We start from the raw sequence: 22628 nt of genomic DNA on the forward strand, positions 1-22628 counted from the left end.
TGTATGTCCGGGCTTTAGACAGAATTGTTTCCGTGCATAATTCAGCAGGTCTACAACACCACAGTCATCTCCGCAGGACGAGAGCCACGAGTGTGATGGAGCAGTCGTAGAAGCACAAAACATCAAGATGCCTTTGGAGAAACCTCAAACGTATCAACTTGTGACCAGAACCTCGTTCATGTGATCAGTAGCAAATGTTTCAGAGCCGTTCTGAGGTGGAACAGAACAGCGTTTACACCACCTGTCACTAGGCCTCTTCATGATAATTTAGCACCAGAAACATTACTGTAATGTCACGGAGAAACAGTCAGAGGTGCACTTTTAAAGCAGACGTGTGGGGTCTTGCTTTAAATGAGATTATGTTGCAGCACCAATGTAATCTTGACACCCATGGACAGAATCAAAGTGTGCTCTCTAGTGGCAGAAACACAGTAATACCAGATAACAGGAATTTGTTTTTTCAACAGCATTTATTCAGCTTTCTCCATTCAATACATTTAATGTACAACAGCACATACTTTATGCTGCAATAACTCTCAGTATAAAATAGGGCTTCTATAATCAAGGACCAGTCCTAGAATGCTCTGAGGGACACAAGGACAACAGTAAAAGACCTTTAATGAACAGGATTATTGAGAGGAGTGATTGAGTTTGCTGAACACAAGTTCAGGCCACAGCTCTCAGCGCATCCGGCATCCTGCAAGAACCCGTTTTTATTAGATTTTTTTTCTTGTTTCCTGTTTCTCAAATGAGAACTCAAAGTGACGGTGAAAGCATAAAGAACATGATCTATTACGGGTGAAAGTAAACCAAAGTTTTGGTAGTGTGCGGGTAAACCAGGTTATGTTTGGAGTAAAGATCAAAGCACACACAGCATTCTGACCACTAGTCAAGCTTCTTTCTTCACAATCATATTAAACTGTTAGGTGACCGGGTTCTCAGTGTTTTCATTTACATCAAACACTTAATCACAGCAAAAGTATACCGTACTATCACTGAAGCCACAAGGAAGCCAGCTTATTTTAACACGGCAAACACCAGCCAATTAAAGCTCGTTTTAGAAGGAACCGGTCAACTGTCGGGGCCTATACTCTAAGTAGAACACACATAACAATGACCAGCTTTTGTGTTAAGTTTGCAAATGTCAAGTTTCAGGTGGCGAATACAAATTCTCCAACTTGTTATGAGAAAAGGCCAAGGCTGAAGGAAAAGGAAAGGTTCAGACTGAGAGGCCAAACAAACATCAGCAGAGAGAAAAAGGAGATTTGTCTCAAATCTTGAGGTAAGCAATGTGTTTCAGTATAATGCCCTACAATCATACAGTTACAATCATTAATTCTTTATATACAAACTTCCTGATTTACATACACTGTACTGTTCATCTGTTTCAAATGCAATAAAACTAAACAATGGTGCAATTGGACGAGGAGCTGAGTTGGGACTTCATGAGGCCCATTTCATGACCCGGGCGATGACCAACATTACGTTATGGCTATTGAAGATTTCCTCTTGCAAACGTCACACATACCAAATATCTACAACAGTGCAAAATTTCCAGAACAATCACAACTACATAAGTTCGTTCTTGAAGTTATGATAGGAGAACGGAGTAGATGCTGACTGCAAAAGCTTCCGTGCCAGTGTTATCAGGACAACGTCATGAGGCTGGCCGGCATGCTTTTGTGGACAACTGCATGCAGAGTTACATGAATGCAGGAGGTCTACCTGTGGCACAATGGCTCAAATGAAAGAAAAGGAAGAAAGGACAAACCAGCAACCCGACCAACATGGTTCCACTGGATGCAGCCAAAAAACTCACCATCATCCTCTCAGAAGACAAGGTTGAGCTCAGAAATGCGTCAAGCTCATGCCACATCTCATCAACATCCACCCTGCCGCTTAAATGTGTGTTATCTGCTCAAGGAGGCTTAAGAAAACTATGAAATGCATGTGCTATAGTAGTAACAGTTTGCATACTCATCGACACTACAGACTAACTGAGACATGACATCAACAAGCTTCACGAAGAGGAGGAGGCTATAAGATGCTACAGTACTAGTGCTACCTGAACATGCTACAGATTGAGACTACGATGGCTGGCGATGGTTTCACGTGAACACAAAGCAGGAACCAGCTTTACAGAGTCGCTTGACCCACTTCAGGCCACGAAACTTCTTAAACCGGCCATGTTCAGAAAAATAAAAACAACCAAAACAAAGACGACTTTAGAATAAATTTGCCCTCCTTTAAATGTAATGTGCCATTTTCAGAACGACTTCAGAACCATGTCTGCAGCTTGATGGATCAAGAGCTTAGTAGAGCTGGCTCATTGTGTGCAAAAGAAAGTGCCCCATCTGTAGTCAGTTTCTGTCATACGACTCTCGCACGCACACACACACACCAACACACACACACATTCGGTTGCACGAGTGCACAAACCCTGAAATTGGGAATGATTTCTATCATCACACAGCACTAGTGTTTTGATTATCATAGAGAAAGAGAGAGAGCACTAGGATTGCATACTGTACCATACATCTCCAAGGAGAGGCATCCTTCATCAGCTCAGGTATTTTACCACACACACACACACACACACACACACACGCACACACACACACGCACGCACGCACGCACACACACACGCACACACACACACACACACACACACATATTTTTAACTGTTAAAACAAACAAAAAAAAAACTTACAATCGCATGCTTTAAAACGGAATGTAGCGAAAGTTCAACCTAGACCCGTGGCTTCTGCGGGACCCAGCCAAGAAAACACACACACACACACACACACACACACACACACACACACACACACACACACACACACACACACACACACACACACACACACACACACACACACACACACACACACACACACACACACACACACACACACACACACACACACACACACGCACACGCACACACATACTTCTATGAAAGGTCTCCTCTGCTTCACCCGTAACAAGTTGAATAATCAAAACTTTTAGATGTTCTGACAGAACTTAAGTGTCATCAACAGACCGATAACAAAATTCTGAAGTGCTTTCACACATAACAACAAAGTTATGCTTAAAGGGGAGAGTTGTCTCTTATGAAAGGGCTAAAATGATTTAAAATGTCAGTAGGAAGTGTTTAATCAATCAGAACTGCTAAAACAGACACTGGTTGTGCTCTGATGACCGGCTCGACTTAATGTTCATATGTCTTCTCCGCAGTAAATTATCAAATTTACGAATCACATTGCATTTAAAGGTCTTCTGAACCTTTCTGAAAACAAGGTCTAGCAGTAACTTCTGCTCTGAATAACCTCTGTGGTCCAAACTGGCCCTCTTTCTCTCAAATTTTCAATTAAGAGTGTTTACCAATGAGCCCAAACTCTGCAGCTGCATTGTTTGGAAGAGAGCTGTGTACCAGAAAACCTCTGAATCTATATTAGAAAAATAAGATGCTCTTTGCCCCATTCCCCTTCTGCAATGTTGTCGTACTGTGGATGACAGCTCCTTGAAACACGATTGTGTAGATTTTGGACTTCTAGACGGGTAGAGTTGAACAAAAGAAATTATTTGGCAGCTGTTTGTTTGGCTACTACAACTACAGAAAAAGTGCAAAATATTAATATTGTGTGACATCTTGCATTAAAGACAATTCTATAAATGACAGCTCTATACTCCTTGTTTAAAGAATAAGTTACAACAAAATACAATTACAACGCAATCTGGTCAAAGTGCAGGACCTCAGCATCAGTGGAAGGAGAAGATGTGTATGAATATAGGGTTCAGATAGCAGACCCAGATCAGGTACTGGTGGGCTCCTCTTGCTCATTCACACATACAATAATAACAGATATAGTCAGACAAGACGGTCCTCACACACTCACTCACACACCCTCACGTTCTAGCTTAGATAAGTCTGGCCTCTCCTTCCATGTCTGGTGGCAGGTCACACACTCCTATGAAGTGCATCTCCTTTCCCCTGCTTCCCTGTCCTGTGCCAGCTCTTGCCTCTCGCTCTCCCAAGCTGGGAGAGGGCTGCTGGGCCTGAGGGTCTGGCGACGTCCCACGTGGGACTCCTCCTGTTCGTCTCTCTTTCAGGAAGACCTCTAGTCGGCGCAGCATCTGCTTGGGATTCTTTTTGGCAAAAAGCTCCACTTCTGGAAGTCATAAAAACAGAAAATTCTGGACTTGTGCTGAATTCAATCCACAGGTATTCACACTAATGCATAAAAAGGAGGAGCTCGCCATTTATGCAAGTACAGTTTAAGTAAATGAATGCTAAATGAATTTTCCCACCAAATATGAAAGCAGAATTATGCAGCATTTTATCTGTTCAGCCCATATTCCTTAAAATGCTCTTCACATACTGATGGCAATCAAAGTAATGTTTGGTCAAAAAAAAAAAAGATTTTTAATCAGCTCTGAAACATACAATCCTGGAAAAACCCATCTAATCATCGTTAACTTCCTGTTCTTAATGATTCCATTCATCAAACTGCACTCTGACTGCATACCTAAGGAGGGGAACCTGAGGAAACGGGCTAGGACCTTTGAAATGTTTTTGTAGATTTAAATGATTTTACCAAATTTAGACCAATATCTAATTTACCCTTTTAAGCAAAATGTTAGAAAAGCTTGTTTTAACGCAACAAAATGATTTTATAATTGCTCATAGAGAAATTTCAGTCTGGTTTTAGGGTGAACCACAGATTTTAAATGATTTTAGATTAAAGTGACAGTGTTGGTTCTACTGGATCTAAGTGCTGCTTTTGATACTGTCGACAACACTACTACTTTAACCCATCTAAAATAAATTGTCCTTCCTGGTGCTGTTCTCAGATAGGTTACAACTTATCTCACAGACATGACTTCTATGGTAAGTTTAGATACCTGATCCTCCAGGGTTCATAGGATTACATGAGGTGTGCCCCAGGGTTCAATTTTAGGCCCAGTGCTTTTTAACCTGTATATGTTCCCTACTGGTGGTGTCATCGAGAGACATGGAGTGAACTTTCACAGTTATGCTGATGATATGCAGTTGTACATTTCTGTGTCTCCCGACTACAAAATGGCCAGTGGATGCACTTTTTAGCTGAATTTCAGACATCAAATCCTGGATGGCAGAAAACTTTCTCTAGCACAATCAGGACAAAATGGAAGTTTTAGTGATCAGTCCTGGGTGTGGTTTTTGACTCTGCGCTCTCTTCTGTACCTCACATTATAAACATTACTAAAATAGGTTTTTATCATCTAAAGAACATTGCCAGTCCACCCCATCCTCTCTCGGGCCAATACGGAGACACTGATGCATGCTTTTATCACCAGTAAAATAGACTACCATAATGCCCTGCTTACACATACGGAGCATCTCAGGTTTACAACTTTTACAAAATTTTGCAGCACTTGTCCTGACAAAGATCAGGAGGCGGGAGAACATTACAGCAGTCTTAAGGTGGTTTTCCAGGAGCACTACTCAGCCTAAAACAGCTATTCTGTGTGGTTTGAGACAACCCATCTGAGTGTAGTTTAGTTCCCATGCTAGCTCCGTGACAGAAAGCCATGGGTGCAGGGGGGGCACTTTTTTACTCATGACAAACTAACATGAAGGGATCAGTGAAAAGTGTACGGTAACTTACTTGCTCCACAGAAACACAACTCAGATGAAAATCGGTGGTGTTGCTGGACATTTTGCTCAGTTTTATGGCTTTTTGTCAGACTCTGAACCAGGAAATGACTGCAGGCAGTGAAACACAAGGCAAAAAACTCTGGAGCAACCAATTGGGGGTGACTGTGTCAATGCCTTTAAATTGGTGTGGGAGAGATGGGAATGAGGGTTTTGTAGAGGCTTTTTAATCTGTAAAGCACTTTGCGTTGCATTATTTGTAGGAAAAGCGCTTTATAAATCAAGTTTGATTGATTGATTTTTCCAAGAATATAAACCCTACCTTTAAGCTTTTGGTTAAATAATTTACTGGAATTTCCTGATTTCTTTTTACACTTGTTACAAACGAAAACCCGGTTGTTTCTTTATTACCTTTTAGTACAAAGCCAGAGTCAGCAATGGTCTTCTGTTGGGTCTTCCACAGCTGGTACAGATGCAGGAATGTGGCAACATAAAACTCATTCAGCACACCGACCACTTGCTGACGACGATTGCATTCTCTGGTGTGAACAAAGGCAGGAAAAAAGGCATTATTCCTGCATTATCCTCCTAAAGATAAGAGTTAAAAACATAAAGTGGGGAAGAGTAACTCACTTGGATAGGGCCTCCTCTCTGAGTACTTGCAAAGCGATGCGGGTCATGTTGATTGACATCACACTGAATGGGAAATTCTAAATAAAAACAAACAAACAAAGAAAACCAAACAGTTAAACTCTAGAAAATGTTAATTTTTTATATTTTAAATCAAAAAGGCCAGATTTTGCTTTTTCCTCTAATTTTTAACAGCACCTTTAGAAATCAGTTAGTTGATTGCTGAGCTACTTATCACAGACTTATGAATCATTAAAATGTGAAACAGACACCAAGTTCAGGGGACGAACCAATGCTTTGTTTTAAAGAAGGCTGAATTATTACCTGAAGATTTGTAGAGGATCTACTGAAGGAGGATTCATCCCTCAGGTCCTGTGTCAGGTCTTTGCTGGAATTTCTCAACTGAATTTCAGGTACAGTTTATCTGATGTGGATATTTTCCACAAACCATTTTACGTTTTAACCACACTCCATAAAACAACAAAATCACCATGTTTCCCCCTAATATTGATACTTTAAAAACCAAATAAATAACTGGCAAATAAAAACACGTGGTCAGCTTAAATCTTCCGCACAGGGCTGTTGGTCCACTGCCATGAATGATCCCACACGGAAATTGTTTCATTTATTTTTTTGCTTTATCTTTTATTTTTCTGAATAATAATTTAAATCTGGAACGCAATTAACAGTCCAGTGTGACTGTAAATATGCATGTCCTGTTACAACTATGGTGCAGCCAAAATGGTCTATTTCATGACTTGGTGTTACCTGTGTAGGGTGTTGTGATAACTTGTAAATATCTCTAGCCAATGGAAGAATCTCGGGGTCCATCACAAAGTACAGAGCGTGCATCAGTCCAAGGAAACCAGTCCCACGTAGGTCCGTGGCAGGGTCTGTTCCTGGAGGAACACACAAACCAACCATGTTTATTCTGCATACATGAGCTGCATTTACAACGAAACTGTTCATATGTCCTACCCTGAAAGCCAATGTTTTCCCAGTGTGCACCGTATCGAGGACAATCCAGCCTGCTTCTAATCAGCCTTTTATATATGGTCTGCAGAACACGCATGTGGACTGTTTGGCTGTTGTCCACATGGCCTAAAAACAAATCCCCACACAAATGAACTCATTCGTTTATTAGAAAAAAGCATGAGTTTCATACATGGTGATTTTGTAAGCAAACACATCAAACACACAGACTCACACTGTGCAATGGCAAAAACAAGATCCCTCTCCTCCAGAAGCTCTTTGTGCAGTCGTGGAGGTCCAAACAGAAAATGTGTGATAGCAGCCAGACCCGTTCTGTGAATAGTTGGCTGGATGTTCTTCTGCAGATGGAGGTCAGGTAAAAGTAATCCTTCACAATTACATCCAATGAATGAATGAATGAATGAATGATCAATTTATTCAGTCAGTTATCTTAAGATAATGTACATTAACATGTCATACAATTAGATACAAATACCATTTCTCACTAACATATGCCTTGTTTTTTATATGGTGTCTATTTGGTATATCATGACTGAATAGGTTTAGGCAAAAGCAATAGCTTATATAATTGCCTAACCTACTTACAAAACATTTTTTTAATTTCCCGCAATGAACCAACAACCCAAATAAAAGTAAAACACAAATCCATCCATCAACATCAAATTAATACTCTTCAAAAATATTTTTACTGATAAGTTTTTTAAGAACTGAAAGAGAAGTTGCTAATTTTAATTCTATTTTAGCCTCATTCCAAAATTTTACTCCCATTACAGAGATACATCTCCTTTTCATGCCCATTTTGGCTTTTTGTAGAACAAACATACATAGTAGTTAATACAGAGTAGTTAATAAAATGTATCAGAAAATCCAGAAGAGCTGACACTAGGGCTGCTCAATTAATCACATTTTAATCACAATTACAATCCGAGTTTTGAATAATGATTAAAAACAAATCGAGCTGATTATTTGCTCCTCCCTTGTTTTCTCAGGGTTGCAAATCGAGTGCACCTCCCAACAGCGTTGCCAACTTTTAGGAACTTTGTCGCTACTTCTAACAACTTTTCAGACCCCCATCTTTGACTTTTTTTTCTAAAATTACCAAGCAAACAACCTAGAAACATTTCTGGTAACCCTTACCTACTTTCTGGATAACTGTCGGTGGTTAGCAAAACGCCAAACGTTCTACCTGACATTAGAAAATGGAATGATGTAGTGATGTGTGTGTCGATTGTGATCGAAAAGGCTCTCAGAGCCAGCTTCCTCAAGGAGCCGGAGAGAGTGAAACTGAGCTTCAATTCAAATGTTCATTTTCATTTTCTTACCAATAAGTCCCCAAGATCTGTGGTCTGGAAGTACTGCAGGGCTTCGTTGAAGGAGATGAGTGGCGTTGGGTTGGAGTCCTCAGTAACAACTGTTTGGGCGTTACATAAAAAAATAATGCAGTGGTTGTCAACGGGGTCACTAGAGGTCACAATGGCTCCTCACAATTTTGTCTATGCTGAGGTTGTGAGGTTATATTTGCAAATATTACATTTTACAATCCCAATAACACATTCTAGTGTTAAACAAGGAAAATAAGCATAAAAACTTAAAAATGCTGTTAATTTAATTTAACTTTTTTGCAAAAGCCGGGGGGGGGGGGGGGGGGTCCTCGAGGAAAAAATGTTTACTGTATGCATCTAAATAAGTAACATAAGCATCAAACCTTCTGCAATAAACAAGATTTTACACACTAGTTTGATTTTAATTAACATTCTTTGTAGAAAAATTTCTGATTAAAACCAGATTTTTTTTACAGTCAGAAAAAAAAATCTATTATTTGTTTTATTTGATGGTATTTTTTAATTATGCTTTTTTGTTTTGGTGTCTATTGAGATTTTTTATTTACATATAGTATAAAAACCAGCATTACCTTTGATTGTCTGCAACGTGTTTTATTATGAATGGTGAAAAGTGGTTTGTTGTTGATTCTATAAATTCTCCAGATTTTTTTTACCATTTGTTATTTTACTTTAAGGGCCATGCACGTCCTTAGAACAAGCATGGGTTCTTAGTTCTTGGAAATAGATTTTAAGAAAGAGAAAGCTTAAAAGAAAAGCTTAAAATACTGTCATCTCAAAGTTTTAATTCCCTAAGGCGAGAGAGTCAAAACACCAAGTTTGATTAAAATGCTGCAAATTACTTCTAGGAGATCAGTTTATTGTTTTTGATGGATAAAATTTTATCAGCGTACTGGGCCTATTATTTATGTTTATGCAACTCAAAAAAACTCTTCATCCCACATTCAAAAAGGTAAAACAACTGACCTGGTTGGGTGTTCTCTAGAGCCTCCCACTCCTGTTTGGCCTTTTCCAACTCTGCATTGTCCTTTTCCTCTGGGAATAAAATCACACATAAAGATGAAAACGGCCTCCCCTGTGCTGCTGCCACACAGTCGCGCTTCCTCCAGACAGGTGATCGCCGCTCCTGACTGACATTCTATCGGCACCTGCCCGGTGTCCAGGAAATAAACAGATTCATACGGGAGGAGGCTGAGACAAATGAGCTGTGGGTTACCTGCAGGTTCGGGATGGTTCCCACCTGCTGCCAAAGTCTGTAGGAGACCATTCTGCTTCAGTGTTGAAATCTGGAAATTCAACACATCAGATTACATTACATTTAAACAGAGTCCAACTGCTTAAAGTAAGATGATAAAAGCTCCAGTTACCGGCAGGGATCTTAGAGGTACACCACTGCTGGTGTGGTCTCTGCCATTGTGGCCTATAGCCACTCCATTCATGACCTGCAGAGAAGCAAAAACATAAGCCGCCCTTGTCTAAATACAACAAGTCTTCCTAGCAACAATTAATTACAAAGGATCAATTAGCATTAATTCTTAGCTTACAGGCTTATAGGTTGAGTGTCCATTGGTGATCTCCTCCAAAGGTTTATGCTCATGCGATAAACCATTCAGACCCTGGTAAGAAGGCAGAAAAACGGAGAAGATGCTTTAAAGTCAGAAACAATTTCAAAAGATTTAGGAAGACAAGTCATTGCGGCTACACAAAGACAAGTCATTGCGGCTACACATTTATTTATCTGTTACTTTATGTCATGAAAGGCCAAACAAAAGATTTAAAAAGACGGTTTGGAAATGCAGATTGTTACAATTTCTATCCATACAAAAAACTTTCTGTAAAAGCAGAAACGTCAGAGCGATTTTGGAAACGGGTTTCTTTGATCTAAAACTTGGGTGACGTTGATAACAACGTGACTGGAAAACAGGATTATCCCAGTGTTTACAAATGCAGTAATATACAGGGGTGGAGGTCAGAGAGCTGGAGGTAATGTTATGGCTACAAAACCAGGTTAGGGATGAGGGAAATTTCCTGTCAGCTGCCAGTGCATCAGCTGCATGCCAAAGAAGCCAGATCAGAGATTACAGCTAAGGCAGAGAAACACCACCTGACCTTACGGGTCTGGACTTACACACATGTAAATAATAGCCTAAAATGCTGCGTTAAAATGTTTTAAATGAAGCAGGAAGATGAAACACACTCCTGGAAGAAGACAGACAATACGGCAACATTTAGCAGACTGCACCTATTCTGTTTTGTTGGCAAACATGGCAGGTGTTTCTAATGGTGTGGTGTTAAGGGACTGAAAGCCCAAACACTGGAATGGGATTTAAGAAAATAATTAGAAAAATTAAAAAGTTAAAAATAACAGCACCTTGGTGTATGACGTGACATCAGTATCTTCTTCCATTGCGTGCGATTGCATTGGCTGTCGAGGATGTTCCTGGTTTTGACCTTCAGAGGATTCTTAAGTCATGAAGTGAGAGGAACTGATGAGCCAAAGTGATGAACTGATGAGCCAAAGTGAAGACCAACATGGTTTCCGTAGTGCACCCTCGGGACTTAAAGTATCTATGCTTTTCTTGTTCTCCCCTCACATACATAAAAATGTCAAAGTCAACACAAAGATTTCACAGAACTGCCACAGAAATCTATACTGTGCACATCATACTCTTGTAGTAGCTGCAGTCATGTGATTCTGTCAGCCTTGACTATAGGAATGTGCAAGTGTCAGTCTAGAAGAGTCGACCGGGGTAGTCTTCTCTTCATTAGTGCACTTGTTTCATGAAATCCCGCTTCCTTCCCCTCTGCCACAGATTGGCCCCACTCCTCAACCCCACCAGGGGTAAACAGAAGCTGCATGATGACACTGCTGCTCAGGGCTGGGCTCTCCCTGTCCGAGACACTTCATTGTTTTGGCACTAAAGACAAACCCAGTGTGCACCCAGAGGTACAGAGACAGATCAATGTACTGTCAGAGCTGCTCTACTGTACGTTTTGCAGCCACAGCACACACTCCCAAGTAAAGACTCAAGGTGCCCGGAAAGACTTAGGTCTGGTATGAAAGTTGTTGCCCAGCCAAATTGCAGAGGAGGCACACAAAATCTGAAAAGAAGGAAAAAAATACAATGACTTCAATATTTTACGTGAATAAAACTTGATAACAGGATTTCAATCAATCAACGCTTTATTTATAAAGCGCCTTCCGCGACCCTGACGGGAAGCCCAAGGCGCTGAACACGGTACATGAGAAAAACAGGTAAAAGCATTAAAGTAGAAAACAAATGGGTAAAACAAGAAATAAAGAGACCAATGAAAGCAGGGAATTAAAGTCAACATAAAAGAAGGTCTAACTCATACACATTCAGGGAATGCCAAGTGGAGGAGGTGTGTTTTTAGACTCTTAAAGGCTGGCAGAGATGGGGATAGCCTGACTGAGGGTGGCAACTGGTTCCAGAGTGACGGGGCTAGGACTGAGAAAGCCCGGTCCCCGCGAGTACGACACCTAGAATGACGGAAAGCGAGCAGGCCTTGGTCAGAGGAGTGCAGAGCACAATGATGGGGTGATGGGGAATGTCTGTTCAGGAGCGTGGCCAGATGGGGGGAGCACCACCCTGGAATAAATTGTAAACAAAGACGAGGAGTTTAAAGTGTGAACGATAACAGACCGAAAGCCAGTGCAGGGAGGCCAGAACCGGACCGATGTGGTCCCGTTTCCTGGTCCCAGTCAGAAACCTGGCTGCACTGTTCTGCACAACCTGTAGGCGACGCAGTGATGATTGACCCAGTCTGGCATATAGAGAGTTGCAGTAATCAAGCCTAGAAATGACAAAAGCATGGAGTGCCCGCTCCAGGTGGGCTGTCGACAGCATAGGCTTGATTTTTGCAAGGCGTCTCCGACGAAATAAACTGGACCGGATCACAGAGTTGATGTGAGCATCAAATTTAAGTCCAGCGTCAATTTTCACCCCCAAGCTGGTGAATTTTGATGGGGTTAAAATAAAAACCTAGGTGTAAACTTTAATATATAGCTTTTTATCAGATCAAGTGTCCAAAAAATGAGAGTTAAAAATAAAGTTTAATCATTCAAATCAAAGTCTGGTCCATTTGACTGAAAAAAATAAAAATAAAATTAAAGCTGCAAGCAGCGTCGTTCGGCCCTCGCAGCTCCGCGCCGCTCCGGCCTGGCCGGCAGCCCGGGGCAATAGGGCACGTCCACGGAACAGAAACGTCGACCACCCCGACACCAGAAACCGCAAACGATCACCTCGTCCGCACCTCACCCTGACTCAGCATCCCCTCTGAGGACACCATTATATTACACGTCTCACAACTAGGGCATACTCTACCTTTACGACTCTCGTGGATCTGATGACACAGACCAACTGTAATGCTTTTCTGACCACGTTGTTTGAAGTTATTGTAGGTTAAACTTATCTAGGGCCGCTGGAAAGCTTTCAGATCATGACAAATATGGGCATTTCACCATAAAACAATAGACTTCCTGTAGTAGAGGGCGGGACTTAGGGGATGTCAGCTGTCCACATTGGCATTGTCTTCAGATGTGGTCAGTGATCACACAGACAAAGTTTGATATAGATTAGATCATGCACATGGGAGTTATTAAGCCAAGAAATGTAATGGCGAAAGGTCAAAGTTTGAGGGTTAGCCACGCCCACACCTTTCAACTTTTGAAAAATCCGACGGTTGAATTTTTTCCCCTATGTCTTAAGAGGATATAGCAGGAGTTTGAAGGCAATTGGTGAAAAGGACGATGGGGCATAATACTCCAAACAATGTCTGCGAAAACCACTAAATTGAGTACTTGGACCAAAATGGCCGACTTCCTGTACGATTTTGCACTTGGCTCCAAGAGACTTTTTTTCCTGAGACAACACATTAGTGTACCAAATTTCGTAATCCTCAGTCAAAGCATGGCTTGGGGCTATTAGTTTAAAAGGTCCTAGGGGGCGCTATTTAAGGAAATAGGCCACGCCCACAAACTTCAGCTGTCTATTTCTCTTGGGGTCAGACTAGGATCACTCACCAGAAGTTTCGTAGTGATATCACGATAACTGAAGAAATGAGAGGCAAACGTATTTCCATGGCGTGATGGCGATTTTCGCCATGCTCCCAAAGCCCCGCCTTTTTTTGAAACCTGCCAGTACTGGAGACCAAGTGACCTCACGTTGTCTACTGCTATTTGCCAGAGATTCCTGCTGATTGGGTAAAAGGAGTCCAGTAGGGAGCTGTGAAAAAAGAGTGGCGTGGCGACAGGTCAAAGTTTGAGGCTTAGCCACGCCCACACCTTTCAACTTTTGAAAAATCCGACGGTTGAATTTTTTCCCCTACGTATTAAGAGTATATAGCAGAAGTGTGAAAGCGATTGGTGAAAAAAGCAACGGAGCATCACTCTCCAAACAACGTGTACCAAAACAACTAAATCGCGTACTTGTACCAAAATGGCCGACTTCCTGTGCGACTTTGGACTTGGCTCCAAGAGACTTTTTTGTAGGTCCTGAGACTCCACATTAGTTTACCAAATTTCGTAATCCTCAGTCAAAGCATGGCTAGGGGCTGGCAGTTTTAATGGTCCTAGAGGGCGCTATTTCAGAAAATTGGCCACGCCCACAAATTTTAGCTGTCCATTTCTATTGGGGGTCAGACTAGGATCACTCACAACAAATTTCGAGGTGATATCTCGATAACTTAAGGAATGAGAGGCAAACGTATTTCCATGGCGTGATGGTGATTTTCGCCATGCTCCCAAAGCCCCGCCTTTTTTCAAAACCTGCCAGTACTGGAGACCAAGTAACCTCAAGTTGTCTACTGCTGTTTGCCACAGAATCCTGGTGTTTGGGTAAAAGGAGTCCAGTAGGGAGCTGTGAAAAAAAGAGTGGCGTGGCGACAGTTCAAAGTTTGAGGCTTAGCCACGCCCACACCTTTCAACTTTTGAAAAATCCGACGGTTGAATTTTTTCCCCTATGTCTTAAGAGTATATAGCAGAAGTTTGAAGGAGATTGGTGAAAAGGGCGACGGAGCATCACTCTCCAAACAACGTGTGCGAAAACAACTAAATCGCGCACTTGGACCAAAATGGCCGACTTCCTGTGCGACTTTGCACTTGGCTCCAAGAGACTTTTTTGTAGGTCCTGAGACACCACATTAGTGTACCAAATTTCGTAATCCTCAGTCAAAGCATGGCTTGGGGCTGACAGTTTTAATGGTCCTAGGGGGCGCTATTTCAGAAAATTGGCCACGCCCACCGGATTTTCACGTCAGATTTTTTGGGGGGCCAGACTAGGATCACTCACAAGAAGTTTCGTGACGACATCTTTAGAAATAAAGAAATGGGAGGCAAACGTAAGGCCACGGCGGTACGCCTTACTTCGCCGCGCCGCCACAGCCCCGCCCTCTGCCGAAAACTCCCATAAAGTGACGCCAAGCAACCCCCACTTGCCTTGAGTTACCAGCTCCAAATTTGTGGTGATTAAGTGAAATGGGGCAATTTGGGACCTTTCACAGTAAAACTTGACCTTTTTGGTCCTGAGGGGGCGGGGCTTGTGTGATGTCATCAACCGACCATTCAATTTACTTTGTGGGTCGATGACAAATGACCACAGAAAGTTTGGTAACGCTATTCCATTCAATTATGAAGTTATAGCAATTTAAATTTTTTTGGCGAGTAGTCAAACTTTGAGGCCTGGCTCCGCCCCTTCAACATATACGAAAACTCAGAATCCTTATCTCATTTTGTTCGCCCATCCCTTCTGAGAAATTTTACACAATTTTTGAGACGATCGTGCGAAAAATGATCGAGCAATCCAATCAGAGACGGACCCTAAAAACGGCAAAAACGGCAAAAAATCGCCATTTCAACCCAAAATGGCCGACTTCCTGTTTGATATTGACCATGGTTGCAAGAGACTTTTCTGTGCGGACTGTTGAGTACTACAAGTGTACCAAATTTCATAACTGTACGATAAACTAAGCTTTATGGAGAGGGTTTTTTTTCACTTTGTAGGGGGCGCTGTTCAGCCATTTTCTTTGCGATTTTTTTGGGACCTTTAAAATATCAAATTTTTCACCAGGCCTGACAAGTGTGCAAAATATTGTGAGTTTTGGGGTATGTTAAGGTCCCCAAAAAGCTGTTCAAAGGGGGCACGGAATAACAAAAAATAATTAAAGCTGCAAGCAGCGTCGTTCGGCCCTCGCAGCTCCGCGCCGCTCCGGTCTGGACGGCAGCCCGGGGCACCAGTGCACGTCTGACAGAACAGAAACGTCAACCACCCCGACACCAGAAACCGCGAATGGCCTCCTAGTCTGCACCTCACCCTGACTCAGCATCCCCTCTGAGCTCACCATTAAATTGAATATTAAGATTACGGCGTTACGCCAGAATTCGCCATGGCATCAAAGCCCCTCCCTTTCTGGAAAGCTATCAGATCTGAATGGTCAATACAGCATCATGAAGACAGTGCATGACCTTTGTTTCATGTTGACTAAATTAGAGGGGACAAATATGGGCAGTTCACCATAAAACAATAGGCTTCCTGTAGTCAGGGGGCGGGGCTTAGGTGATGTCAGCTGTCCACATTGTCATTATTTACAGATATGGTCAATGATCACACAGACAAAGTTCGAAAAAGATCTGATCATGCACATGGGAGTTATTAAGTCAAGTAAAGTAATGGCGAAAGGTCAAAGTTTGAGGCTTAGCCACGCCCACATCTTTCAACTTTTGAAAAATCCGACGGTTGAATTTTTTCCCCTATGTCTTAAGAGTATATAGCAGAAGTTTGAAGGCGATTGGTGAAAAGGGCGACGGAGCATCACTCTCCAAACAACGTGTGCGAAAACCACTAAATCGCGTACTTGGACCAAAATGGCCGACTTCCTGTGCAATGTTGTGCTTGGCTCCAAGAGACTTTTTTGTAGGTCCTGAGACACCACATTAGTGTACCAAATTTCGTAATCCTCAGTCAAAGCATGGCTTGGGGCTGATAGTTTAAATGGTCCTAGAGGCGCTATTTAAGACAATAGGCCACGCCCACAAACTTCAGCTATGGATATCTCTTGGGGCTCAGGCTAGGATCACTTACAAGAAGTTTCGTAGCGCTATCACAATAACTGAAGAAATGAGAGGCAAACGTATTTCCATGGCGTGATGGCGATTTTCGCCATGCTGCCAAAGCCCCGCCTTTACTCGAAACCTGCCAGTACTGGATACCAAGTGACCTCAAGTTGTCTACTGCTATTTGCCAGAGATTATGGGTGATTGGGTAAAAGGAGTCCAATAGGAAGCTGTGGAAAAAAAGAGTGGCGTGGCGAAAGGTCAAAGTTTGAGGCTTAGCCACGCCCACACCTTTCAACTTTTGAAAAATCCGACGGTTGAATTTTTTCCCCTACGTCTTAAGAGTACATGGCAGAAGTTTGAAGGCGATTGGTGAAAAGGGCGACGGAGCATCACTCTCCAAACAACGTGTGCGAAAACCACTAATTCGAGTACTTGGACCAAAATGGCCGACTTCCTGTGCGACTTTGTTCTTGGCTCCAAGAGACTTTTTTGTAGGTCCTGAGACACCACATTAGTGTACCAAATTTCGTAATCCTCAGTCAAAGCATGGCTTGGGGCTGACAGTTTTAATGGCTCTAGGGGGCGCTATTTAAGAAAATAGGCCACGCCCACAAACTTCAGCTGTCTATTTCTCTTGGGGCTCAGACTAGGATCACTCACCAGAAGTTTCGTAGCGATATCACGAAAACTGAAGAAATGAGAGGCAAACGTATTTCCTTGGCGTGATGGCGATATTCGCCATGCTCCCAAAGCCCCGCCTTTTTTCGAAACCTAACTGTACTGGATACCAAGTGACCTCAACTTGTCTACTGCTATTTGCCAGAGATTCCTATTGATTGGGTTAAAGGGGTCCAATAGGGAGATGTGAAAAAAAAGAGTGGCGTGGCGAAAGGTCAAAGTTTGAGGCTTAGCCACGCCCACACCTTTCAACTTTTGAAAAATCCGACAGTTGAATTTTTTCCCCTTCGTCTTAAGAGTATATAGCAGAAGTGTGAAAGTGATTGGTGAAAAGAGCAACGGAGCATCACTCTCCAAACAACGTGTGCGAAAACCACTAAATTGCGTACTTGGACCAAAATGGCCGACTTCCTGGTCGACTTTGCGCTTGGCTCCAAGAGACTTTTTTGTAGGTCCTGAGACACCACATTAGTGTACCAAATTTCGTAATCCTCAGTCAAAGCATAGCTTGGGGCTATTAGTTTAAATGGTCCTAGGGGGCGCTATTTAAGAAAATAGGCCACGCCCACAAATTTCAGATGTCTATGTCGCTTGGGGGTCAGACTAGGATCACGCACCAGAAGTTTCGTAGCGATATCACGATAACTGAAGAAATGAGAGGCAAACATACTTCCATGGCGTGATGGCGATTTTCGCCATGCTCCTGAAGCCCCGCCTTTTTTTGAAACCTGCCAGTACTGGATACCAAGTGACCTCAAGTTGTCTACTGCTGTTTGCCAGAGATTCCTGCTGATTGGGTAAAAGGAGTCCAGTAGGGAGCTGTGAAAAAATGAGTGGCGTGGCGACAGGTCAAAGTTTGAGGCTTAGCCACGCCCACACCTTTATACTTATTTAAAATCCGACGGTTGAATTTTTTCCTCTCTGTCTTAAGACTATATAGCAGAAGTTTGAAAGTGATTGGTGAAAAGGGCGACGGAGTATCACTCTCCAAACAACGTGTGTGAAAACCACTAAATCGCGCACTTGGACCAAAATGGCCGACTTCCTGTGCGACTTTGCACTTGGCTTCAAGAGACTTTTTTGTAGGTCCTGAGACACCACATTAGTGTACCAAATTTCGTAATCCTCAGTCAAAGCATGGCTTGGGGCTGACAGTTTTAATGGTCCTAGGGGGCGCTATTTCAGAAAATAGGCCACGCCCACCAGATGTTCACATCAGATCTTTTGGGGGGCCGGACTAGGATCACTCACAAGAAGTTTCGTGACGATATCTTTGGAAATGACGAAATGGGAGGCAAACGTAAGGCCAAGGCGGTACGCCTGAATTCGCCGCGCCGCCACAGCCCCGCCCTCTGCCGAAAACTCCCATAAAGTGACGCCAAGCAACCCCCACTTGTCTTGAGTTACCAGCTACAAATTTGTGGTGATTAAGTGAAATGGGGCAATTTGGGACCTTTCACAGTAAAACTTGATCTTTTTGGTCCTGAGGGGGCGGGGCTTGTGTGATGTCATCATCCGACCATTCAATTTACTTTGTGGGTGGATGACGAATGACCACAGAAAGTTTGGTAACTCTATTCCATTCAGTTATGAAGTTATAGCAATTTAAATATTTTTGGCGAGTAGTCAAACTTCGAGGCCTGGCTCCGCCCCTTCAACATATACGAAAACTCAGAATCCTTATCTCATTTTGTTCGCCCATCCCTTCTGAGCAATTTTACACAATTTTTGAGACGATCGTGCGAAAAATGATCGAGCAATCCAATCAGAAACGGACCCTAAAAACGGCAAAAACGGCAAAAAATCGCCATTTCAACCCAAAATGGCCGACTTCCTGTTTGATATTGACCATGGTTGCAAGAGACTTTTCTGTGCGGACTGTTGAGTACTACAAGTGTACCAAATTTCATAACTGTACTATAAACTAAGCTTTATGGAGAGGGTTTTTTTTCACTTTGTAGGGGGCGCTGTTCAGCCATTTTCTTTGCGATTTTTTTGGGACCTTTAAAATATCAAATTTTTCACCAGGCCTGACAAGTGTGCAAAATATTGTGAGTTTTGGGGTATGTTAAGGTCCCCAAAAAGCTGTTCAAAGGGGGCACGGAATAACAAAAAATAATAATAATCAGAGCAAAAACAAGAGGCCTTCGCAGCGCTTTCGCTGCTCGGGCCTAATTAAAGCTGCAAGCAGCGTCGTTCGGCCCTCGCAGCTCCGCGCCGCTCCGGTCTGCCGTCGCACCAGTGCACGTCTGACAGAACAGAAACGTCAACCACCCCGACACCAGAAACCGCGAATGGCCTCCTAGTCTGCACCTCACCCTGACTCAGCATCCCCTCTGAGCTCACCATTAAATTGAATATTAAGATTACGGCGTTACGCCAGAATTCGCCATGGCATCAAAGCCCCTCCCTTTCTGGAAAGCTATCAGATCTGAATGGTCATTACAGCATCATGAAGACAGTGCATGACCTTAGGGTCATGTTGACTAAATTAGAGGGGACAAATATGGGCATTTCAGCATAAAAAATAAATTCCTGTAGTCAGGGGGCGGGGCTTAGGTGATGTCAGCTGTCCACATTGTCATTGTTTACAGATATGGTCAATGATCACACAGACAAAGTTCGAAAAAGATCTGATCATGCACATGGGAGTTATTAAGTCAAGTAAAGTAATGGCGAAAGGTCAACGTTTGAGGCTTAGCCACGCCCACACCTTTCAACTTTTGAAAAATCCGACGGTTGAATTTTTTCCCCTATGTCTTAAGAGTGTATTGCAGAAGTTTGAAGGTGATTGGTGAAAAGGGCGACGGAGCATCACTCTCCAAACAATGTGTGCGAAAACCACTAAATCACGTACTTGCACCAAAATGGCCGACTTCCTGTGCGACTTTACGCTTGGCTCCAAGAGACTTTTTTGTAGGTCCTGAGACCCCACATTAGTGTACCAAATTTCGTAATCCTCAGTCAAAGCATGGCTTGGGGCTGAAAGTTTTAATGGCTCTAGGGGGCGCTATTTAAGAATATAGGCCACGCCCACAAACTTCAGCTGTCTATTTCTCTTGGAGCTCAGACTAGGATCACTCACCAGAAGTTTCGTAGCAATATCACGATAACTGAAGAAATGAGACAAACGTATTTCCATGGCGTGATGGCGATTTTCGCCATGGTCCCAAAGCCCCGCCTTTTTTCAAAACCTGCCAGTACTGGAGACCAAGTAACCTCAACTTGTCTACTGCTGTTTGCCACAGAATCCTGGTGATTGGGTAAAAGGAGTCCAGTAGGGAGCTGTGAAAAAAAGAGTAGCGTGGCGACAGGTCAAAGTTTGAGGCTTAGCCACGCCCACACCTTTCAACTTTTGAAAAATCCGACGGTTAAATTTTTTCCCCTATGTCTTAAGGGTATATAGCAGAAGTTTGAAGGAGATTGGTGAAAAGGGCGACGGAGCATCACTCTCCAAACAACGTGTGCGAAAACCACTAAATCGCGTACTTGATCCAAAATGGCCGACTTCCTGTGCGACTTTGAACTTGACTCCAAGAGACTTTTTTGTAGGTCCTGAGACACCACATTAGTGTACCAAATTTCGTAATCCTCAGTCAAAGCATGGCTTGGGGCTAATAGTTTAAATGGTCCTAGGGGGCGCTATTTCAAAACATAGGCCACGCCCACAAAATTCAGCTGTCTATTTCTCTTGGAGCTCAGACTAGGATCACTCACCAGAAGTTTCGTAGCAATATCACGATAACTGAAGAAATGAGAGACAAACGTATTTCCATGGCGTGATGGCGATTTTCGCCATGGTCCCAAAGCCCCGCCTTTTTTCAAAACCTGCCAGTACTGGAGACCAAGTAACCTCAACTTGTCTACTGCTGTTTGCCACAGAATCCTGGTGATTGGGTAAAAGGAGTCCAGTAGGGAGCTGTGAAAAAAAGAGTAGCGTGGCGACAGGTCAAAGTTTGAGGCTTAGCCACGCCCACACCTTTCAACTTTTGAAAAATCCGACGGTTGAATTTTTTCCCCTATGTCTTAAGGGTATATAGCAGAAGTTTGAAGGAGATTGGTGAAAAGGGCGACGGAGCATCACTCTCCAAACAACGTGTGCGAAAACCACTAAATCGCGTACTTGATCCAAAATGGCCGACTTCCTGTGCGACTTTGAACTTGACTCCAAGAGACTTTTTTGTAGGTCCTGAGACACCACATTAGTGTACCAAATTTCGTAATCCTCAGTCAAAGCATGGCTTGGGGCTAATAGTTTTAATGGTCCTAGGGGGCGCTATTTCAGAAAATAGGCCACGCCCACCAGATGTTCACATCAGATCTTTTGGGGGGCCGGACTAGGATCACTCACAAGAAGTTTCGTGACGATATCTTTGGAAATGACGAAATGGGAGGCAAACGTAAGGCCAAGGCGGTACGCCTGAATTCGCCGCGCCACCACAGCCCCGCCCTCTGCCGAAAACTCCCATAAAGTGACGCCAAGCAACCCCCACTTGTCTTGAGTTACCAGCTACAAATTTGTGGTGATTAAGTGAAATGGGGCAATTTGGGACCTTTCACAGTAAAACTTGATCTTTTTGGTCCTGAGGGGGCGGGGCTTGTGTGATGTCATCATCCGACCTTTCAATTTACTTTGTGGGTGGATGACGAATGACCACAGAAAGTTTGGTAACTCTATTCCATTCAGTTATGAAGTTATAGCAATTTAAATATTTTTGGCGAGTAGTCAAACTTCGAGGCCTGGCTCCGCCCCTTCAACATATACGAAAACTCAGAATCCTTATCTCATTTTGTTCGCCCATCCCTTCTGAGCAATTTTACACAATTTTTGAGACGATCGTGCGAAAAATGATCGAGCAATCCAATCAGAAACGGACCCTAAAAACGGCAAAAACGGCAAAAAATCGCCATTTCAACCCAAAATGGCCGACTTCCTGTTTGATATTGACCATGGTTGCAAGAGACTTTTCTGTGCGGACTGTTGAGTACTACAAGTGTACCAAATTTCATAACTGTACGATAAACTAAGCTTTATGGAGAGGGGTTTTTTTCACTTTGTAGGGGGCGCTGTTCAGCCATTTTCTTTGCGATTTTTTTGGGACCTTTAAAATATCAAATTTTTCACCAGGCCTGACAAGTGTGCAAAATATTGTGAGTTTTGGGGTATGTTAAGGTCCCCAAAAAGCTGTTCAAAGGGGGCACGGAATAACAAAAAATAATTAAAGCTGCAAGCAGCGTCGTTCGGCCCTCGCAGCGAAGCTGCTCGCCCTCCTTC

General features: G+C 42.9%; 1 protein-coding gene across 1 annotated transcript in view; it reads right to left on the minus strand.

Annotated features, from left to right (window-relative positions):
* Positions 1–3697: 3697 nt before the first annotated feature.
* The window catches only part of elmod3 (ELMO/CED-12 domain containing 3), a 29449-nt gene continuing 10518 nt past the window's right edge, over positions 3698–22628 (minus strand). Inside the window, exons 2-14 of the mRNA XM_070546552.1 lie at positions 10973–11703; positions 10146–10217; positions 9969–10043; positions 9818–9887; positions 9568–9636; positions 8584–8672; positions 7476–7599; positions 7247–7369; positions 7037–7167; positions 6593–6670; positions 6272–6348; positions 6050–6177; positions 3698–4172 (exon numbers count right to left, since the gene is read on the minus strand). Of these exons, the coding sequence (XP_070402653.1) occupies positions 3922–4172; positions 6050–6177; positions 6272–6348; positions 6593–6670; positions 7037–7167; positions 7247–7369; positions 7476–7599; positions 8584–8672; positions 9568–9636; positions 9818–9887; positions 9969–10043; positions 10146–10217; positions 10973–11023 (1338 nt within the window). The 5' untranslated portion in view covers positions 11024–11703 and the 3' untranslated portion in view covers positions 3698–3921. The remainder of the gene's footprint in view (positions 4173–6049; positions 6178–6271; positions 6349–6592; positions 6671–7036; positions 7168–7246; positions 7370–7475; positions 7600–8583; positions 8673–9567; positions 9637–9817; positions 9888–9968; positions 10044–10145; positions 10218–10972; positions 11704–22628) is intronic.

This window comes from Nothobranchius furzeri, chromosome 17, assembly GCF_043380555.1.
Source record: "Nothobranchius furzeri strain GRZ-AD chromosome 17, NfurGRZ-RIMD1, whole genome shotgun sequence".
In the NCBI taxonomy this organism is placed as follows: domain Eukaryota; kingdom Metazoa; phylum Chordata; class Actinopteri; order Cyprinodontiformes; family Nothobranchiidae; genus Nothobranchius; species Nothobranchius furzeri.